This window comes from Trachemys scripta, chromosome 14 (genome assembly GCF_013100865.1).
Source record: "Trachemys scripta elegans isolate TJP31775 chromosome 14, CAS_Tse_1.0, whole genome shotgun sequence".
Taxonomy (NCBI): domain Eukaryota; kingdom Metazoa; phylum Chordata; order Testudines; family Emydidae; genus Trachemys; species Trachemys scripta.
The window spans coordinates 8,321,352-8,343,115 of record NC_048311.1 but is presented as its reverse complement, the minus strand read 5'-3'; the positions used below and the strand labels follow the sequence as shown (position 1 = coordinate 8,343,115).

At 44.1% G+C, this 21,764-nt stretch overlaps 1 protein-coding gene across 7 annotated transcripts in view; it reads right to left on the bottom strand.

The window, feature by feature from the left end:
- LOC117887167 (butyrophilin subfamily 2 member A1-like) overlaps positions 1–15,808 on the bottom strand; it is a 52,393-nt gene extending 36,585 nt beyond the window's left edge. For 4 of the 7 annotated variants that reach the window (XM_034789487.1, XM_034789491.1, XM_034789492.1 and 1 more), the window contains exons 1-3: positions 15,583–15,808; positions 7,240–7,337; positions 6,598–6,708 (exon numbers count right to left, since the gene is read on the bottom strand). In XM_034789487.1, the coding sequence (XP_034645378.1) occupies positions 6,598–6,703 (106 nt within the window). In that variant the 5' untranslated portion in view covers positions 6,704–6,708; positions 7,240–7,337; positions 15,583–15,808. The other 3 variants (XM_034789489.1, XM_034789490.1, XM_034789488.1) reach the window with 3 other exon arrangements.
- Positions 15,809–21,764: the final 5,956 nt, after the last annotated feature.

Sequence of the window (21,764 nt, the reverse complement as noted above, 5' to 3'; positions counted from 1 at the left end):
AAGCCAAGCAGCAACAGTTAAGATGTTTGTACACCAATGCAAGAAGCCTGTGTAACGAAATAGAGGAACTAGAACTATCAGTGCAGAAAGTGAAACCAGATATTATAGGGATAACAGGAACATGATGGAATAGTAGTCATGACTGGAGTGCAGGTGCTGTTTGGGAAAGACAGAAATAAAGGCAAAGGTAGGTGAGTTGCATCATACATTAATGATGAGATTGTAAAGAAATTAGAAGTGACAGAATGGATAAAACAGAGTCTACTTCGGTCAAAAACACTTTGGGGAAGAAAACTACCAGAGGCGCTTCCCTGGGATAGTGCTTGGGGTATGCTACAGACCCCCACCATCTGATTTGGATATGGGTAGAGACCTTTTTAATGATTTTAATAAAGTCTCCTGTAATCACACAATTCCCAGTAGTAGTATTTTAACTTCCCAGATATATACTGGAGGACAAGTGCTACTAATAATAGTAGGGCCCAGATTTTCCTGAATGTGATCGTTGACAGATTTCTTCACCAAATAGCCACCGAACCAAAAGAGCCGATGCCATTTTAGATTTGGCATTCATGAGCAGTGAGGACTTCTGAGAACAGCTAGTTGTAGGGGACAACCTTGGTTCAGGTGATCATGAGCTAATTCAATTTAAACTAAATGGAAAGATAAAAAATAAATCTGCAATTAGGGTCACTGATTTCAAAAGGACAAACTTAAAAAATTAAGGGAAATAGTTAGGGAAGTGGACTGGACTGAGGAACTCAAGGATCTGAATGTGGAGGAGGCTTGGAATTACTTTAAGTCAAAGCTGAAGAAGCTACCTGAAGCCTCCGAAGAAGTGAGGTTTTTACTCACGATAGCTTATGCCCAAATAAATCTGTTAGTCTTTAAGGTGCCACCGGACTCCTTGTTGTTTTTGTAGATACAGACTAACACGGCTACCCCCTGATACTTGATACCTGAAGCCTGAATCCCAAGCAAGGAGAAAAATTTGTAGGGAAGGGTTACAGACCAAGCTGGATGAGCAAGCATCTCAAACAGGCTATTAAGAGAAAGCAGAAGGCCTACAAGGAATGGAAGAGGGGATGAATCATTGTGACACTTTGTACTTCAAATTAGCACCCTGGAACCCCTATATTCACCACTGCCATGTGATTATGGTTTGTTTTGTACAAGTATGCCTTGTGAGGAATCATTTTAAAAGTCTGGATTTGCTAGTACATAAAATCCAACAACATATTAAGGTCCATCATTGGATGTGAAGTTATGAAGCATTGCTATATGTGTTACTGAAATATATTGTGAGGTTGGGAGATGGGGCAGAGTTGGGGCTTGCAAAAGCAATTAAAACCAATAGTAAAATATTCAATAGCCAAATAAATAAAAAGAAAACAAGGAAAGAAGAAACGGAGCTACTAAGCACTGAGGATGGGGTGAAGATTAAAGATAATCTAGGCATGGCGTAACACATAAACAAATACTTTGCCTCAGTTTTTGATAAGGGTAATGAGAAGCTTAGGGGTAGTGGCAGGGGGGCTAATGGAAAAGAGGATATGAAAGTAGAAATTACCATATCTGAGGTGGAAGTCAAACTCAAACAACTTAATGGGACTAAATTGGGGGACCTGGATAATCTCCATCCAACAATATTAAAGGAACTGGAACATGAAATTGCAAGCCCAATAGCAAGGATTTTTAATGAATCTGTAAACTTGGGGGTCGTACATCTTTGACTGGAGAATTGGAAAAAAAGTCATCTGGGAAACTATAGGCCTATCAGTTTGACCTCAATTGTATGCAAAGTCTTGGCAAAAAAATTGAAAGAGAAGGTAGTTAAGGACATAGAAGTAAACAGTAATTGGGATAAAATACAACATGGTTTTATAAAAAGTAGATTGTGCCAGACCAGCCTGATCTCCTCCTTCGAGAAGATAACTGATTTTTTAGACAACGAAAATGCAGTAGATCTAATCTACGTGGATTTCAGTAAGGCATTTGATACAGTTCCTCATGGGAATTAGTTAAAATGGAGAAGCTGGGGATTAACATGAGAACTGAAAGGTGGATAAAGAACTGGTTAAAGGGGAAGCTACAGTGGGTCATACTGAAAGGTGAATTGTTAGGCTGGAGGGAGGTTACTAGTGGAGTTCCTCATGGATCAGTCTTGGGACCAAACCTATTTAACATTTTTATTACTGACCTTGGCACAAAAAGTGAGAGTGTGCTAATAAAATTTACAGATGACACAAAGTTGGGAGGTATTGCCAATACCTAGGAAGACCAGAATATCATACAATAAGATCTGGATGACCTTGTAAACTGGAGTAATAGAAATGGGATGAAATTTAATAGTGCAAAGTGCAAGGTCATGCATTTTGGGATTTTAGGGACTAACAACACAAATTTTTGCTGTAAATTGGTGACTTTTAAGTTGGAAGTGACAAAGGAGGAGAAAGGTGTAATTGGCTGACCACAGAATGACCTTGAGCCACCAATGTGATGTGGCCGTGAAAAAGGTTAATGCAATCCTTGGATGCATCAGGCAAGGTATTTCCAGTAGAAACAGGGAAGTGTTAGTACCATTATGCAGGGCACTGGTGAGACCCCAGCTGGAATACTGTGTGTAATGCTGGTACTCATGTTTAGGAAAGATTAATTCAAAGTTGAACAGGGGCAGAAAAGGGCTACTAGGATGATCAGAGGAATGGGAAATTATCATGATCATCCCTTCTCGCCTTAAAGTCTATGAATCTGTGAGTCTATGTCTATGAGTTGAAGGTAGACAAATTCAGACCGGAAATAAGGTGTACATTTTTAACAGTGAGAGTAATTAACCATTGGAACAATTTACCAACAGCTGTTGTGGATTCTCCATTACTAGGAATCTTTAAATTAATATAGGATTTTTTTTTTCAGAAAGGGGATGTTGTTTTTAAGGAATTTGGGGAAGTTCTCTGGCCTGTATTTTACAGAGGGTCAGAGTAGATAATAACAGTGATCCCTTCTGGCCTTGGAATTTAGAAATCTATGAAGCTATGAATTAATTCTTGTGTCTTTTAGGTATCTCTTCCAATGGTCTATTTTCTTGAATCACAGCTGTATATATAATTGGGAAACATATATCACACACAAGTAACAAAATATATCACAGATTTATCAATGGCTATTAGCCAAGATGGTCAGGGATGCAACCGCATGCTATGAGTGGCCCTAGCAGCTGACTGCCAGAAGCTAGGACTGGATGACAGTGGATGGATCATTCGATGATTGCCTGTTCTGTTCATTTGCTCTGAAGCATCTGGCATTGGCCACAGTTGGAAGACAGGATACTGAGCTACACAGACCATTGGTTTGACCCAGTATGGCCATACTTATGTTCTTATATGGAATTTTGAAGAAGTTTTGTACAACATATAGAATTTGCCCAGGCTTTAGACTGGAAATAAAGTGCAAATTTTTCACAGTGAGGGAATTAATCATTGGAACAGTTTATGAAGATGCAATAGATCATTAAGGTCATGGTGGATTCTCCAATACTGGCAATTTTTAAAATCAAGATGATGTTTTTCTAAAAGATCTGCTCTAATTCAAACAAGAATTAATTCAGGGAAGTTCTCTGGCCTGTGTTATACAGGAGGTCAGACTAAATGATCACAATGGTCCCTTCTGGCCTAATCATCTATGAATGTATGAATAACCACATTTTCTGCTATTCTTAAATTTAAATTAATGGAGATATCCTATCTCCTAGAACTGGAAGGAACCTTGAAAGATCATCAAGTCCAGCCCCCTGCCTTCACTAGCAGGACCAAGTACTGATTTTGCCCTAGATCCCTAAGTGGCCCCCTCAAGGATTGAACTCACAACCCTGGGTTTAGCAAGCCAATGCTCAAACCACTGAGCTATCCCTCCCCCCTCTTTCTGAGTTCTCTTTTTGTATCTCTCCAGTTCTTTAAGTAAAAAGTAGATTTGTATACAGATCTGTGGAACGGTGACATACAAGCTCAATTTTGAAAAAAATCATAGAATCAGAGAAATATAGGACTTGGAAGGGACCTCTAGAGGTTATCAAGTTCAGTCCCCTGTGCTGAGGTAGGACCAGGTAACCCTAGATCATGCCTGACAAGTGTTCCAATCAGTTCTTAAAATCCTCCAGTGATGGGGATTCCACAACCTCCCTTAGAAATCCATTCCAGAACTTAACTACCTTATAGTTACAAAGTTTTTTCCTAATACATAACCTAAATCTCCATTGCTGAAGATTAAAACTATTACTTCTTGTCCTGCTATAACGGAATACATCCCTGTATTTAAACCCTACACACTATTGTAATAATCTTGGTGCAGGGTATGCCTTGTGAGGTATCATTTAAAGACTCATCATTTGCTGATCAATATCATGGCAAAATACAGGTGGAAGCGTTACATGTGACCTTATAAACATAAGCTGAAATCATAACTTCCAGTTAAGTCTGGGGAGTGACTAAGCCAGTTCGTCAGAGACAAAGAGCAAGCTGATGCCTCAGTCAGATAAAAACAAAGCTGATGGACCATTACTTGCTAAATGGCCATTCTTTGGTAGGAAAGGGGGCGGGACAAAAATCTACATCTTAGCAAAGAAACATTGTGGAGTTTCCTTTCTTCATAAGACTGCCTGTTGCTTTGCTCCCAGCTGGAAATGCTTCTCAAAGGGGGGGCAGGTTTATAAAGATCTCTCCCCGCCCATCACATTCTCTATACCTGAAAAGACATAGGAGGCAGACACCCCAAGAGACCCCTATCTCTCTCCCTGCCCATCACATTCTATACATCTGAAAATGCAAAGGAAGCAGCCTGTAGACTCTAGGGAACGGGTCCTGACCTGAAGAGTTTGGTCATTAAGACTGCTGAAAGCATGTGATGAAAAAAAACTTTGCTTTGAATCTAATGTAGTTTGATAAGTTAGGCACTGCTGAATGCTTTCTCTTTATTTTTCTTCTAACCATTTCTAATCTTTATGCCTCAGTAATTAGCTCTTAATTGAGTATATCTCTTTGTGGTTAATAAATTTCTTTCATTGTATTATATAACCTAGTGCGATTGAGTTGAAGTATCTGGGTAACTCTATGTGGAGTAACAAGTTGTGTGTATATTATTCACTTTAAGGAATAACAAACAATATTTTAGCACATACATTTCTGAAGGAAAATCTGGGACTGGGAGTGTGTTGGGGTCACCCTGTGGCAATCTTTAAGGCTGGTAAGAGCCAATTTTTAAGTCTGCACACGCAGACATAGCTGGGAGTGACCTACATGCTGGAAGCTGTTTGTGAGCAGTCCAGGTTGGAGACTACAGCAGCAAAGCATTGTAACAGCACCCCAGGTTACAGGGCGAGGTGACACTGCTAGTCATTGGTCTGGATGGTACCATGGTATGTCACACCTACCTTGGACATCAAGAAAAATGTATCACAGTCCTTTTATAACAGAACTTAACATAGTTGAAGACTATCACATCCCCCTCAGTCTTCTTTTATCACAACTAAAAATGCCCAGTTTTTTTAACTTTTCCTCACAGGTAAGGGTTTTTGTTGCTCTGCTCTGGACTTTTTCCAATTTGTTCACATTATTCTTAACATGTGGCACCCAGAATTGGACACAGTACTCAGTGAGCCCTCACCGGTGCCAAGCAGAGCAGGACAATTACCTCCTGTGTCTTACATGCAACACTCCTCCTGATACACCCAAGACTGATATTAGCCTTTTTTTTTTGCATCTCCATCTCATTGTTGACTCATATTTAAGACTAAGATTTTGATACAGGTATTTTAAATAAAAGTCATGGACAATAAACAATAAATCATGGAAGCCCAAGCCCCGCCATGTGGGGCTGGAGCCTGAGGTCCACTTTCCAGGGCTGACTTAGCTCTACCCGAGCTGATCATAATTTTCAGGAAGTCATGGAGGTCTCGTAAAATCATGGAAGCTGTGACCTCCATGGTTGATTCATAGCCTTACTCATATTCAATCGATGATCCACCATAAGCACAGATCCTTTTCAGCCCCCAATCCTTTACTAGCATTACCACCTAGTCATTTATTCACCATTTTGTAGTTGTGCACTTGATTTTTCCTTCCTTAGTGAAGTGCTTTGCACTTGTCTTTACTGAATTCCATCCTGTTGATTTTGGACCAATTCTCCAATTTGTGCAGGTCATTTGGAATTCTAATCCTGTCTTCCAAAGTGCTAGCAACCTCTCCCAGCTTGGTGTCATCTGCAGATTTTATCAGCATACTCTCCAGTCCATTATCCAAGTAATTAATGAAAATACTGAATAGTGATAGGCAGAGTTGCAGAAGTTTAAGATGAGGCAGGTGGAAAGTTTAAGGTGAAACACGATGTAAAAATCCACTGAGTACAGGTTACACTGAGACCAAGGGGAGTAAAAAGGGAGAAAAATCGATATCTTTCCCCTGCCTCCCCTCCAAAAAAAGGATTGTATTTCTCAAATTTACATAAAATGCTCTTATTATGAATTGTTTCAAAATAACAAAAGATCAATGGTATTAAAACTGTTGAGAAACAGTAGAATACACTCTGTGACAAGAGACTTCCTACCTGATTCCAGTGTAGAAACATGGAGCATAAGAAAGAAAATGATGTAACTGCACAGAGAGAGGTTGCCCATTGCACAGTAGGAGTGGAAGGAAATCCTCATCTTCATTGTAACTTGATCCAGACATCAGAAAGGAAAAGAAAAAACAAATTACAACTGAGCAACACGCTGTAATTTGGGCAAAATTCATTGAGCACAATATGAATCCTAGGACATGTGCTAGTTAATAATTGCATCAAAATGTGCATGTTTGCTACTGCTTTTGTCATAAGACATGTTACAAGGCAAAGCAAAACTTGGGTTTCCCCGTTCACCATCTCAAATTACAGTCCAATATTCTGGGCAAAGGCCTTAATACTAGCATTTGCAAAATTCACTAAAAATATTATCACAAAAATCACTAACTTTTGTAGAGTAACAGTCCGGTTGTAAAATTTACAAAGAGAAAGTCACCAAGAAGAAAAAAAAACCTTAACGTATTTTGTGTCTATTTTTATATTGCAGTGTGAGAAAAGGCATTGCAATTTCTGGGTCTGTGTCACTTGGATACATACAGATCATCTAAAGTCATTAATGCACCCTTTCAAGTAGAAAAATGAGCATTTTAAAAACAAATTAAGGGATGAAAACTTCCTACCACCTACCTCATGAGCCCAGGAGAAACTTCTCAGCAATTCAGGATCACTGGGACATTTCCAGCTTCTCTACAGCCAGTGAAATGGACCCTTAGTCCAGGAGGTGCCTTACAATGAAAGAATTCAAGTTAGGGTATAAAAATTATTTAGGAAAAGAGAATCAGTTCAGTATCGTCTGTCCTTGTGCCATTTTATGATAATGCTTTTTAAATAGCAGCAGAATTTACTCTTCTCTCCTGCATGTAGCAAGGTTGAAGATGCAAGTGAAATTGTAGAGCAGAAAGCCACCATTATCATTTAGATGGTGATATGAAATTAAAGAGCCTTACGGAAATCTGCACACAAGAATGTGCTTATTCTCTTAAACCCAGCAGGTTTAGCCTCACACACATCCTGGTTTGAGCAGTCATTCCCACTTTGGAAGAGGCTGTTCCACCCCAGCATGATGGAGTGATGGTAGTCACTCCATAGTTAAGACTGTAATCGTTTCCTTTATAACCCTGGTTTCTAACCCTACATCTATAAACTACAGGAAGATCCTATCAGCCTCAAAATTGGAACATTAGGTGTGGGGCTGAGTTAAACTATTTCTACCAAATTTGATGTGAATTGGACAAGTGGTTGCTGGATTATAACAACCAGGAAAAGAGGGTTCACCAGAGTTTTAAAAACATCTTTTTTTTTGCTGCTTTATAGCATGAAAAACAAACAAACTCCATTTTCCTATGGCTGCCTGGCCCCTCTGCTCCCCCTAACCTCAGCAACAGAGGTTAAGGGGCTGCCCCACATACCTCATCACTAACCCTCCCACCATTGCTCTAACCCTCTGAACATTCTGGTTTATGAGACTTGCCCAATGTTTGGCTCTTCCTGCAGCCTCTTGCCTCGTTCACATGGTTGGGCAAGAAGTAAGTCCATTGTACAGACAGCAAAGCTAAGCACATAGATTTAGCACACTCATTCCATAAGGCAGTGTGGCTAAGTGGGAGTGACTTGGATCTGCCCCAGGAGAGACCTGTGTTCTCTTCCTAACTCTGCTAGAGCTCACCTCTGGTAATATCTCAGGTCCTCAGTTACTGCCTCTATTATAGAATCATAGAATATCAGGGGTGGAAGGAACCTCAGGAGGTCATCTAGTCCAACCCCCTGCTCAAAGCAGGACCAATCCCCAGACAGATTTTTGCCCCAGATCCCTAAATGGCCCCCCTCAAGGATTGAACTTACAACCCTGGGTTTACCAAGCCAATGCTCAAATCACTGAGCTATCCCTCCCCAGCAGGGGAGAATGATATTTGTTGGCATCCAAGGATAAGGACAGAGGGTGGTATTCACAAAGGTACTTAGGTGCCTGAGTCCCATTTTTAGGCACTGCTGTGACCCATGAAACCACGTCTTGGCTGCTGCCCAACCCTGTAGGTGCCTTAACTCACTTGGCTGCTCAGCACCTAAGTTTTTGCAGCCCAAATTCCCCAGGTGCCTAAGTTTCTGCCTCCATGCATGTGCACTGCTGCCTCCCTCAAGGTTTCCAGATGCCTATCTCCTGGCTAACCTCCAAAACAATCCACAACCTGGGGAAAGATAGGCGGAGGAGTACCTATCTCGTCTATTAGACCTGATCTGGGAGGCATGCTGAGAGGCTGCCTAGCTCCACACAAAGCAGTTGTGGGGGAGCGAGCAGCTCATTTCCTTCACAATGTTTAGCCCCATAGTTAAGGCATGCATCATGGGTATGGGAGACCTCCAATTCAAATCCCCCCTCTGCCAGAAGAGTAGGGAATTGACCAAGTCTCAGATAACTGTCCCAGTCTATGGGATATTCTAGTGGCCATTCTTTGGCAGGCAAAGGGGCAGGACAAAAATCTACATCCTGACAAAGAAAAAGCACGCAGTTCCATCCACACAGACTGCCTGTCACCTTGCTCCCAGCTGGAAATGCTTCTCAAAGGGGGGGCAGGTTTATAAAGATCTCTCCCCGCCCGTCACATTCTCTATACCTGAAAAGACATAGGAAGCAACTGTTGGACTCTGGGGGAGGGGTCCTGACTTAAAGAGTTTGGTCTGCAAGACTGCTGAAAGCATAGGTGAAAAACTTGGCTTGAATCTAGTATAGTTTGTTAAATTAGACACTAGTAAGTGTTCTGTCTTTATTTTTCTGACTTTTATGCCTCATTACCTGTACTCACTTAAAATCTCTCTCTTTGTAGGTAATAAACTTGTTTGAATGTTTTACCTAACCCAATGTGTTTAACTTGAAGTGTCTGGATAACTCGATTTAAAGTAATAAACTGCTATATTATTCCCTTAAAGGAATAATGGACTTAGTATATTTGTACTGTCCAGGAGAGGGCTGGGCAGTACTTTTCTGGGAGACAGTCTGGGACTGGGAGTATGCTGGGATCACCTTATGGTAAATTTTAAGGCTGGTAAGAGCCAAGGTGTGGCTGACTGACTGTAGCACACACAGACATAGCTGGGAGTGACTTACACACTGGAGGCTGTTAGTGAGCAGTCCATGTTGGAGGCTACAGCAGCAAGGCATTGTAGAGGGCCCCTAGGTTACAGGGCAGGGGTGATGCTGCTGTTCATTGATCTGGATTGTACCCTGGTATGTCAAAGGTTTAAACAGAATTATTGAAAACAAAAACTGAGATTCTGTACAATTTAAGGATTAGCACTGGGCCTTCTCATTCTGTGGTTTGAAAAATAAGGACTAATGGCTTCTTATTTTAAATTTTATGGTCCTTGGTTCAGGTCCCACTGGCACATTCCAGGGTGCAGTCCATATCAGTCAGGAGGTGTGTCACTGCCTGCTCTGCAACCTGGGGTACTTCACAATGCCTTGCTGCTGTAAATCCCAATCTGGGTTGTTCACAATCAGCCTGCCAGCATGGAGGTCACACCCTGAGTGTCTGTGTATCACCATAGCCCTGGTCCAGCAACTGTGACCCTGGCAGCAACACTCCAGCTACATGCTGGCTTCCACCAGCCTCGCTTACTACCTGCAGGGTGACCCCAACACACTCCCAGTCCCAAATTTTCCCCCAAAATGTGTGTTCTGTACTGCCCACCCCACTCCTGGGCAGTGCAGATATTAAAGATCCATGGCCCTTATAAGGGGTCAGTGCACAACATTTTATAACTTTAACTGGAGTTACCAAACAGCTCAGTTTAAACACAACGCTGGATTAGTTTAAATTAAAAATAAAACAAGTTTATTTAACTATAAAGACATAAATTTTGAGTACAAATATAAGGCATTAAAGTCAGAAATGGTTATAAGAAAAATAAAGATAAAATACTTACTAGTAACTAAAACTTAACAAGCTAGACTTGGTTCAAGGTAAAATCCTGCCACATATTCCCACAACAGGAATGAGCAAATTCACAGGTCAGGCTCTACCTGGAAAGTCAAAGGGCTAATTCCTTTGTCTTCTTTGGTGGAAGACAGAAACATGAACTGGGATGTTTTTGCCTCTTTTATAGTCCAGACACCCTTTTAAGTGGATTCTTCTGAAGATTACACCTCAAAAAAAGTTTGGTCAAACAGTAAAGAAGGCAACATAGAGTCTGGGGTGAAGGAGGCACCATGCTTTTTCTTCTCACCTGTTCATTGCTGAAATGCAGATTTGGCTTATCTCCTGCCATTCCCCCCCTTGCTATCTTGAGGACCCTTTTTACTAGTGTATCTGTTAGTAAATATTAACCCTTTTGTTCTTTCTTTTTGTATATTTGATTCATTTCTAGATAGAAGTAATGGGATTAATCTGCAGCAAGGGAGATTTAGGTTAGATATTAGAAAAACTTTCTCACTATAAGGGTAGTTAAATTGTGTAATAGGCTTCCAAAGAAGGTTGTGGAGTCCCTATCATTAGAACCTTTTAAAAACAAGTTGGACAAGCTGCTGTCAGAGATGGTCTAGGTTTACTTGGTCCTGCCACAGAGCAGGGGGCTGGACTTTATGACTTCCCAAGGTCCCTTCCAGCCTCACATTTTTATGATTCTATTATTAGAATCTTTAGATTCTTTAGAATCTTTGTCTTCAACAGAGTATGTCTGAACTCTAAGGTCCAGAACACTGGTTCTTGACTGATAAGTAACCATATTCAGGAATGTTATTCATTATGCTATATTTTAACAATCTTGGGCATTTTCATGTCTATAAAACTTCAGATATTCTTAGAAACCATCTCCATTATCAATAAATATAGATATAGATAATGGTTATATAAGCATATATAAACTTGGGAAACTAATAAGGGATGATTGTTACAGCAGATATTTTCTGCTGGGGAATCCACAGGGAAGAATGACTGCAGGATAAGAAGGACCCACTGAAAGATGTTATCTTGAAGACTTGTTAGTCCCCTCAGATGTAAATAATCATGCCTTCACACATAAATCAGGTAAAATGAGAATGTATAGAAATGACATCACAACATATTTCTCTGGGAGTCTTGGCAAAGAGGGTTTCTTTGTCTACAACCCTATAGAATGATACTGGAGTGATGAAGTGGGGATTCTCTTAATGTTTTGTTTGAATACTTTGAGTGTGCCTCAGTTTCCTCTATGTGTTGCACAAGTATCTAGGTGGTGGAATCAAGGGTGTGTGATCATTGCAGAGAATGTTGAGGGCAGGTGTGACTTCTGTCTTGCTTCCTGGGCCCAAGCAATAGCTGGATACTCTGTGTCCCGGCAACTGATGGCCAGGCCCCTTTTTTTTGCAAGGAGCCAGCTGAAGGAGTTGGAGAACAAAGTGAGAGGTGAAGGTTAAGTGACCACTTTGCCCAGAAAAGAGACAAAGGACAGAGGAGGGGCAACAGGGCGTGACTGAGGGTGCGCTGCTGGAAGCTGGTCAGTCTCTTGGTTTGGGACTCGGAGGGAGAGCCCAGGGCTCTGAGCACTGGATCCCCTTAAGATGGACTTTGCTGAATCTTCCCATTTTCTGCGCTAACAAGAACTGTTCTACGCTGTGTTCCCGACAACTAATAAACCTTCTGTTTTACAACGCTGGCTGAGAGTCACAGCTGACTGCAGAATTGGGGTGCAGGGCCCCTTTGGGGGGAGTGTAAGGCTTCCCCAGGTGGACTCACTGCGGAAAGCTCACAATGTGAAACAGGGGTGCTGAACACTCCGAGGTCAGATCCAGGAGGCACTGAAGCCAAGGAGGCTTGCCCTAGTGAGTGTGCGCCCTGAGGGGAGTCACACTACAAGAGGGCCCTGTCTGAACTTCAGTCAGAGCATTTCCAGAGCACCGAGCCTGTGCACTCCACGACAAATGGTATGGGAACTTGGAGAGTGAAAACTGAGCCTCCCACAGTGAAGCAGAGACACAGATCCAGCTCTTGGTCTAACAACAAAAAGTGGTAATGTATTTCTTTTTCTGAATTCTGTATAATGCGGTACTGATCTCTGATTGATAATCTTAGATTAAAGAATTCCAGCTGAGCCTATTATTGGACAATCTTGAGTCATTAACTCAGACACACAACACTACTTTGTAAATTGAGGTAATCACACATTCCTTTGTTTAAGACAGATCTCTTTAACAACTTTTGTATAGGCTGGTCTCTATGGTTTTGAACATGTGCTAATACAGGGGGATGTCATAACTTTACATATAATGCTGCTACATACATTTCACCATTATATTATTGACCAGTGAGTTGTTTTCAAATGATACCTCACAAGACATATTTTGTACAAAGATTATTACAATAGTGTGTAGGCTGTGAACACAGGGTGCATTGCCTCACACCCACACAGTAGATCTCAGCAGTGGGAGTCCAGTGGTGTGAGTTTACGTGTCTCATCTCTTTCAGCGCATAGTACACTTGCCAGACAAACAAATGGGGGAGCACAAGGAAACGAGACAATATTGACCAGCATGCACCTTGACACTAGATGGAGGCACCACATGCAAAGAACTCCGGGCCCATTGGTCCTAGCTTGAGTCACTGAGCCCCCAAAGCAGGAGGAATAAGGGGCTGTCCCCCTCTTGGGGATCTGGGGAGTCCCAGGAGGGGTCTACATTTTTTCCTATGATGTAGGTTAAAAAGCATTCAAAGACTTGCGGGTTGTTGAAATCAGCTCACTTGTAAGGTGCCCTAGCTCAAATAACTCCAGATTTTCCCACAAACTCGATCTCACTTCCCTCCTTCCTTCCCCCTCCTCCCAATCATGCTGAGCTGACTTATCTTTTGGAATTTAGAGAGGATGCAAAAGCTGCCTTTAAACAAAAACTGCCTATGTCTCCAGCTCTCCTCCAGGGCTCACACTGATTTATGCCAGCTAATATCCTCGTAAGGGCTTCTGATGGTGGAGGGTTTACCAGGAATCCAGGTTACAGTGGCTCACAGCACACACACAGAGAAGTTAAATAAAAACTTAATTTTTTTTCTTAGAATTCAGAACACACAAGAACACAACACTAAGAAGAGAAACAAAGCTGCCTGCCCCCTAAAACAGAGAGCTACAATTCTCCTCACCTTACATTAAGCCAGGGGTCTCAAACATGTGGCCCGTGGGGCTCTTGTGTGCAGCCCGCCAAGCTCGCCGCTCCCCGCACCCTTCCGCCCCTCTGCCTACCCGTGGGATTGCCTCCTGATGCTGCAAGCGCCACGCTGCTCTCTGAAGCAGCCGGCAGCACGCCCCTTCGGGCCGGGGGGAGGGGGAAGGAGGCAGAGGGCTCCGGCATTGCCTCCTTCCAGGCACCACACCCCACAGTTCCCATTGGCCGGAAACAGGGAACCGCGGCCAGTGGGAGCTTCGTGGGAGGTACCTAGAAGAGCGGCAAGAGCTGCACAAGCAGGGAAGCCTGAGCCCTTCCCCCTCAGGCTGCAGGGACACGGTTCCAGCTGCTTCCTGGAATGGAGCAGCTTGGAGCTGGGGACCAAGGCAGGCAGGGAGCCTGCCCTGGCCCCAGTGAGCGCTGCTGCCACCCCGGAGCCACTCTAGGTAAGCAGCAACAGGCTGGAGCTCACACCCTGAACCCCTCCTGCATGCCCTGAGCCCCCTGCCACATCCCACACCTCAACTCCCTGCCCTGAGCCCCCTGCCACCTTCCACACCCCTCCTGCATCCCCAACTCCCTGCCCTGAGCCCCCTGCCACATCCCGCACCCCTCCTGCACTCCCTGCCCTGAGTCACCTACTGCACCCTGCACCCTGACCCCCTGCTGCACCCCTCTTGTACCCCACACACGAACTCCCTGCCCTGAGCACCCTGCACACCACCTGCACCTCAACTCCCTGCCCTCAGCCCCTGCTGCACACTTTCTGCACCCCCTGGGGGCAGCGTAGGGGTGGGGACGTCAGGGAAGGGATTGGAATGGGGCGGGGAAGGGGTGGGAAGAGGTGGGGCAGGGTCGGGGCCTAATTGGAAGGGGTGGAGTGGGGGCGGGGCCAGAGGCAGTGGGAGGAGGGGGTCCAGTGATGTGGCCCTCGGGCCAATGCATTAGTCCTCATGTGGCCCTCGGGGTCATCTGAGTTTGAGACCCCTGCATTAAGCTGTCTATCTGTAAAATGACTGCTGGCACAGTCACATGCTTTGCTGCAGAACCCTCTAGCCTGCAAATGGGACCATGGAATTCCTCCCTCTCCCTCCACTCCTCCTCCAGGGCCCTTAAAGCGATAGCTGGTAATTCCAACACAGTTGGACCTCAGTACACCCCAGCACTGCGGATCTCTAATTTCTCCTACGTTCATGCAGCCATTGAGGGTCAGTGCAGCCCAGGGAAGTGGGTACAACCAGGGCTGCCAGGGAATGCACTGTCTCAGCCCCTGCACTCAACGACTACTGCTGATGGGGCTCTAGCAGGTGTTAAAGCTGAACCCTCTCCTGGGAGAACCCTTAGGACAGCAGCAGAAGTAACATCATCAGCCTTCTGTCTGGGTAACTCTCCCCTCTCCCTGGCATAGAAAGGTCCTCATGGCCCAACATGCTCAAATTAACCCCTCCCTGCAGCAGCCTTATTTAATCTGGCCTACACCATTTACTTTCTAATCTCTTAGAGCAGAACTTCAGTGGCATGAGCTAATGGCAAATACACACAATCAATGGAGAAGGAGAACGAGAGAGCACAAACTCCTCTGATGACAGCTTACAGGAAAGTCACCAGAGCAGAAGTGTAAATGTAATTCCAGATTTCATGCAGAAGAGCGAATAAACAGACACTATTTCAGCCTGTATTACAGGATAATGGAAAAGGGCCGCAGATCTCTGAGCATTTTAGACATTTCTGCAGCAATATTTAAAGTAGGAAAGTGAGAGCCCTGGACGGACTCCCTGCCATAAGAACAGTTCCTGTGCAGAATAATAGAGCCTCACCCAGAGCAATTGAGGGCTGACACTCACCGGCCTGCTAGATCCTACAGTGAAGTGCACAGGCTAGCGGCAGAGGAAGGGCTCCCAGCTTCAGAACTTCCAGGTCTGCATTACAAGTGAACTTCTCTGTATTTACAGATGTATTTCCCACTAGGCAGGCACGTCTGACTCCAGTCTGTTCATACAGCTACTGCTGGTTAACTTACTGCAATTTTAGCTGAACTGAAACATTCTCTATGCGTCCAGCAGCTTCCAAATGAAAGTGAAACCAAAGTTACAGGAATCCCATTTATGGTAGGCAGAGATATACGACTTAAAGAAACACACACACACAGTCCCAGGAAGGTGACAATTTAAGGGAGAGAAAATGCAATTTTCCCTGGTTTGGAAGGTGACAGTTTTAGTTTTTAAGGCTTTTCCCAGCTCCCTCAGAGTCACTGTGATAACAATCAATTATATTTCTGTCAATTGTATTTTCTGCCAAGGCTTTCTGCCCCCACAAGCACTACATTTTTCTGACTGAAGCAGTGTACCAGGGTGCAGAGCTAATAATAAGACCTCAGTAGTAGTCCTTGGCCAAGGCAAGAAAGGCCTCCCTGGGGTTCCAAGTAATTCACAAGTTTTCTGGTACAAATAAAACAAACTCTCTGAGAAATAGGCCACATTTTTTCACAGTGGAGCAATAAACACCAAGAGCCATATTCTGCCTGGCCTTCTTGCAGGTGTTTAGTGTGAGCTCAGAGGGCACAGAGAGGCTTTCCCTCCTTGCATGACCAACATAAAGTCCCTGCACCCTGTGCTGGTAAGACTAGGGCATGCTCCCACTGCATGTGCTGTAACCCAACCAATATCCTCATACCTCCAGAGCTGGCTTCTAAGCAGAAAAGCCCTCTCTCCAGGGTATATGAGAAAGGACCAGCCCCTTCAGCTGAGCCTAACAGGCCCTTCTTTATTTGATAGACTTACGGGGGAAGGCTGAGGGTTGTTCCTGGGGGACTAACAGGGCTCCTCTGATTTATTGGCTGGCTGAGTTCATTCATCATTTGTGTGGGATAATGTTTTCCTGCTGGGTGGGCGTCATGAGCTGTTGTGACCCTTATGAATTGTTCAGGCACCCAGAGCATTTTTGAGGGGTATTTTATTGGTATACTACTCTACAGAAAGGCTAATAGTAAATAACAGAACTGGTCTTGCATGTTTTCCTCTAGGGGAGGTGTCAGAATTGTCAGGGGGCACCAGTTATTTTAACTCCTGCCTCATCTCCTCCAGCCAGAAGTGTCCCATGACTCAGCCAGCCTGCCCAGGAGATTGAGCTCCCCCAAGGAGGCTCCCTTGCTCCCCTCTCAAAAGCCTATGGAAGCAATGGCCCTTTGCCCCCCACCCCAATGCCTATGGAAGAAACCCATTTTCCTTGGGAAGGAGAGGAGCCAAGGGGCCAGCTAGGCCCTGGCAGAGGACCCAGGGCTGGGACTACATGAACAGATCCCCCAGAGCGCCTCCTGTTGCAGCAAGCAGGGATCAATGCATAGAGCTGCCCTAATGTCCCCTCGCCTACTCTCATGGATACATAGGATTGGTGACATGCTCCAGGTTTGGAGCAGTCTCTCAGAGGAAGCCCTTTGATGTGCCAGATTCCTAGAGGTCTCATTCTTCCCCCAGGGTAAGACACGCAGCTTCATTGCCTCCTGAGACTGGACCTGCGGACCTTCAGCACTCCTGCTTCACACCAGAAGCCCTGTTCAGCAATTCCAGCTGAGATAGGCTCCTGATGGAGACTTGTCTACTCTTCAGGGATTAAGGCACCTCAGCAAGCATTGGCAGTAACATTCAAAGAGTGTTGTCTAATAAAGTAGTGTCATAGAAATTCCTGTCCGTTCCAGCTGAGGAATAAGGAGAGGTGGACACAGTTAATCAAGCATGGAGCCCCAGGAGGGGCGATCCGTTTATTTCAATTGCAATTGGGTTCGAGCTCGTAAGTCAGCAAGAACAAAGAAAACACTTACACCAAAGCATTATATGCAGTTGCTTATGATAATCTATCGCTCCAAAATTGGTTAAAATTTGTCATCATTAGCATACATAATTAGCAGGCTACATATATCTACCCCTCTCATGATCCCTTATTTTTTCCCCCCCCCCCCCCCCCCCCCTTGCGTTATTTTGCAAACCAAGCAGTTAGTTATCTACAGGATGCAGGCACAGAAAATTCCATTGTCTCCAGGTTTGGAGTTTGGCTACATTTCCTCTCGAAGGAACTTCCTTAGTTAGGACTATGCATAGCTATGCTATATATCTTCCATGTGTACGTGACAAATTTGCCTCCTGGCAGTTAAGTAGAATAATTTTATTTCAATTTCCCCCCTTTGATCATGACCCATATAATGGGTTCATGATCATACTTTTCACAGCAATAGGAGTGTTAGAGCAAATCTGTAGGGGTCAGAATAGAATATCGGTATCTGGCATGGTTCCCGCCTTTGCCAAAACCTGTCTTTCTTGTAAAGAGAGAAATATTCCCTTTGGTTTGCTAGTTGCCCTAGCACATTTAGACATTATGCACATGGACAGTTTAAACACACAAAAGATAAACACAATCATCAGTAAAATCATAACACCTTCTTTCAGGAGTCCCTTTAGCCAGTCTGTTAGGGAAGAAAACCAGGAAAATAAACTATCAAACCAATCATGTGTCCAGCTACCTTCATCAGACCTTTCTCGGGCGATGTCTCTTAAGTGGGCTGCTCTGTTAAAGGTGTCTTTATAGGTATCATTCACAAATACACAACACTCTTGGCCTATAAGGGCACAAGTTCCTCCTTGAGCTGCTAATAGAATATCTAAAGCCATACGATGTTGTAAAGCTAACTGTCTAAGCTGCTTAAGTTCAGTGGCTTGATTTGTAACTATGGTAGCAGTTTCATTAGCTATAATTTCTAAAATACCCTGGAGTCTTCTAACCCCTCTCCTAAGTCTGCGATTACTAGGAAATGTTGCCCACGTCATTGGTTCAAAGGCTGCATCCTCTTCAGCTTGAGGTTTGCTAGTGTCCCTTACATTTCTAATCTTGCCTTCATGTAATTGTTTCACAACACAAGTGGGGGATAACAACCAGGCGACATTTTCCATCGGAGTTTTCCCATACCATGGTGCAGTTTTCATAGCAGAGACTATTGGCGCAAATACTTTTGCCGTCAGAGGTGTCAAAACAATAAACAAAGGGAGTGACCCACTCTCTGTCACCATCCAGGCCCACACAGTATTTGCAAGTACTGTTCCCTAAAAACAGGCCTGGCCCATTCCCCAGGAGACACCACTCACCCTGCACCTTGAAGGTTAACAAATACCTGGAGTTAGGGCTTATACCTTCTTGTTGCCAGGTATGAGTTGTAGCCCGATGGAGAGTAACATTTGAATGAGTAATATTTGCAGCCGTCAAAGGGATAGGAAGGAAAGAAAGTCCTCGTTCTGCATCGGGAGGCACCAAGGTGCACACCCAGCATGAGTCATTCCTCCATTCTGGGATTCTATTCCTCACCACATGGCTAAATCTAATGAAATTATTATGCTCATAAGAACAGGAAGGGGAAAACAACAAAATTAACAGAGGAAACATTTTCACAATAGGTTAACATACCAACAAATAAAAGAAAAAAGAGCAATAAACGCCAATCCAAATAATACAGTCCAATCTTCTATATCCATCGAAAACTCTGATATCAGTTGTTTAGGGCCTTGGTTGCCCTGTAGTCATCTACTTCGGGTTGGCCTTGCCGGTCGGCAAACTAGCATTGCTCCCTCACTGGGGACCTTATCCAGGAGTTCCCTTTCGAGTGAATTTAAGTTTCAGTCCAGGCAAGGTCTGCACCATCCACTGATCCTCTGGAGAGAGAACACGAGGTTTATTTCCTATGGATACCTGTGGAGGCAAAATGTTAGAAACAGAATAGTCTTTCTTGGCTCGGGTGTAATGAATCCAGGAGCTTCTTTCAGCTACTTTGATGGCAGTAGGAGTAGTCAACAGGATCTGGAACGGCCCCTCCCAGACAGGTTGGAGTGTCTGCTGCTTGTAAGTTTTCACAAGCACAAAATCACCGGGCTGAAACAAGTGGGCATTCACGTCCAGGGGCTGTCCTTGGCAGGCATACCTGTGAATGTAGGTAAGCTGCTTCTAGTCAATCTTTCTTTAGTAAAATGTTGGGTATTTCGTTGATTTAAAAGGAGAGCAACAGCATGTGGAACTTTACCACTAGGTGGTGTCCTTGTACCAACTCTTGAGCTTTCTCGACTAACAAAGCTGCAGCAGCTAAGGCTTTAAGACATCCAACTGCTCTTCTTGCAACGGGATCCAGTAATGCTGAAAAATAGGCCACAGGCCGTTGCTGTGATCCTAAAGCTTGCGTAAGAACACCAGAGGCCATCCCTGCCCTTTCATGAACAATTAAGGTAAAAGGTTTCCTATAATCCAGGATTCCCAAGGCAGGTGCCGATGCAAGGGCTGTCTTGATATTTTCAAAGGATTTGATAGCATCTTTAGTCCATTTCACTGGGTCAGGTTCATCCTTAGTGGTCATCTGCACTAATGGTTTTGACATTTCCCCATACCCAGGAATCCAGGACCTACAGAATCCTGCCATGCCAAGGAACCCCCTTAACTGTCTCTTTGTCTTGGGCTGGGGTACATTTAAAATGGCACTTATTCTTTCCTGAGCAAGGCTTCTCTTTCCTGGTTTTAGTATGTGCCCTAAATATTTCACCTCCTGTGAGCAATATTGAATCTTTGAGGGTGACACCTTGTGTCCCTTCATTGCTAAGGCACATAAAAGCGCTATCGAGTCCTGCTTATTAGTCTCTTGTGTTTCTGAGCATAATAAAAGATCATCCACATACAAAAGCAACATGGATTGTCCTGGGAGAATTACATCTTGCAAATCTTTGTGCAAGCCAGCTGAAAATATAGCGGGGGATTCCACATACCCCTGAGGGAGACGCCCCCATGATATCTGGGACGATCCCCAGGTAAAAGCAAACAAATATTGGGAATTAGGGTGGACGGGTATGCTAAAAAATGCTGAACACAGGTCTAGAACAGTATAGTATTTTGTGGTTGGAGGTATAGCAGTCAATATAGTGTAAGGATTAGGAACTACAGGATGTCTAGGGATTACGTAATTGTTTATAGCTCTGAGGTCCTGTACAAATCTCCAAACAGTGTTCCCTTGGGAATCAGGTTTAGGCTTTTTTACTGGCAAGATGGGCGTGTTACAAGGCGAGTGGCAGGGAAGTAAAATGCCCTGGTTTAAAAATGACTCAATTAAGGGAGTCAGTCCCTCTATTGCCTCTCATGGGAGAGGGTATTGGGGAATGCGAGCGGGGTCCATGTCTGTCCTAACACGTATCTGAACTGGCTTAACTGACTTTAGTAATCCTACATCAGTGTTTTTTGTTCCCCATACCTAAGGTGGGACAGCATTTTCCAAATCCCTGGGAAGCAGTGAATAGTAGCCTGAAGTTTGCACAGCAAATCGCGTCCCAATAAACTGGTTGGTCCTTGGGTAAGTAGGAAGGCGTGTTCCTCAGACAGGGGCCCTATGTGTATGTTTAAAGGTTTGGAAATCTGACAACGGAAAGGATTTCCTCCAATTCCCATAACACGTTCAATTTTGCCACTCTTAGGAAGATCCAAATCAGTAAGGGTGGAAAGGGTGGCTCCTGTATCTAATAAGCAATTATACTGTTTTCCTCCAATCATCAAAGGAACTAGGGGATCATTGCGGGATAAGGAAAACACTGGGCAACATAACAACATGGAACCCCCTTCATCCCGTCAGTCATAAAGTCCCTCATCCTGCATCATTCCCTGGAAGGGTTGATTAGGCGGTGTCCAAACTGGACCTTGGCCCTTATTGACATCTTGAGGAGGTTTAAATTGTCCCTGGGCTCTCAGTCTACAATCTCTCTTCATGTGCCCTTCTTGATGACAGAAATAACAAATTAAAGGTCCTCTGGACCCCCCTTTACTGGGTCCCTCTCTACCAACAAACCCTTGTCCTCTTCCTCGGCCTCTGCCGACGCTAGGCTCTGCTCCCTTCAATACAGCCGCCAACATTCTTATATTCCCTTTTTCTTCCTTCACCCTCTCAGTCTTTCATCGGGCTTCTCACCCATTAAACACTCTGGTGGCAATAGCCACTATCTGAGAGAGAGGCATCCCT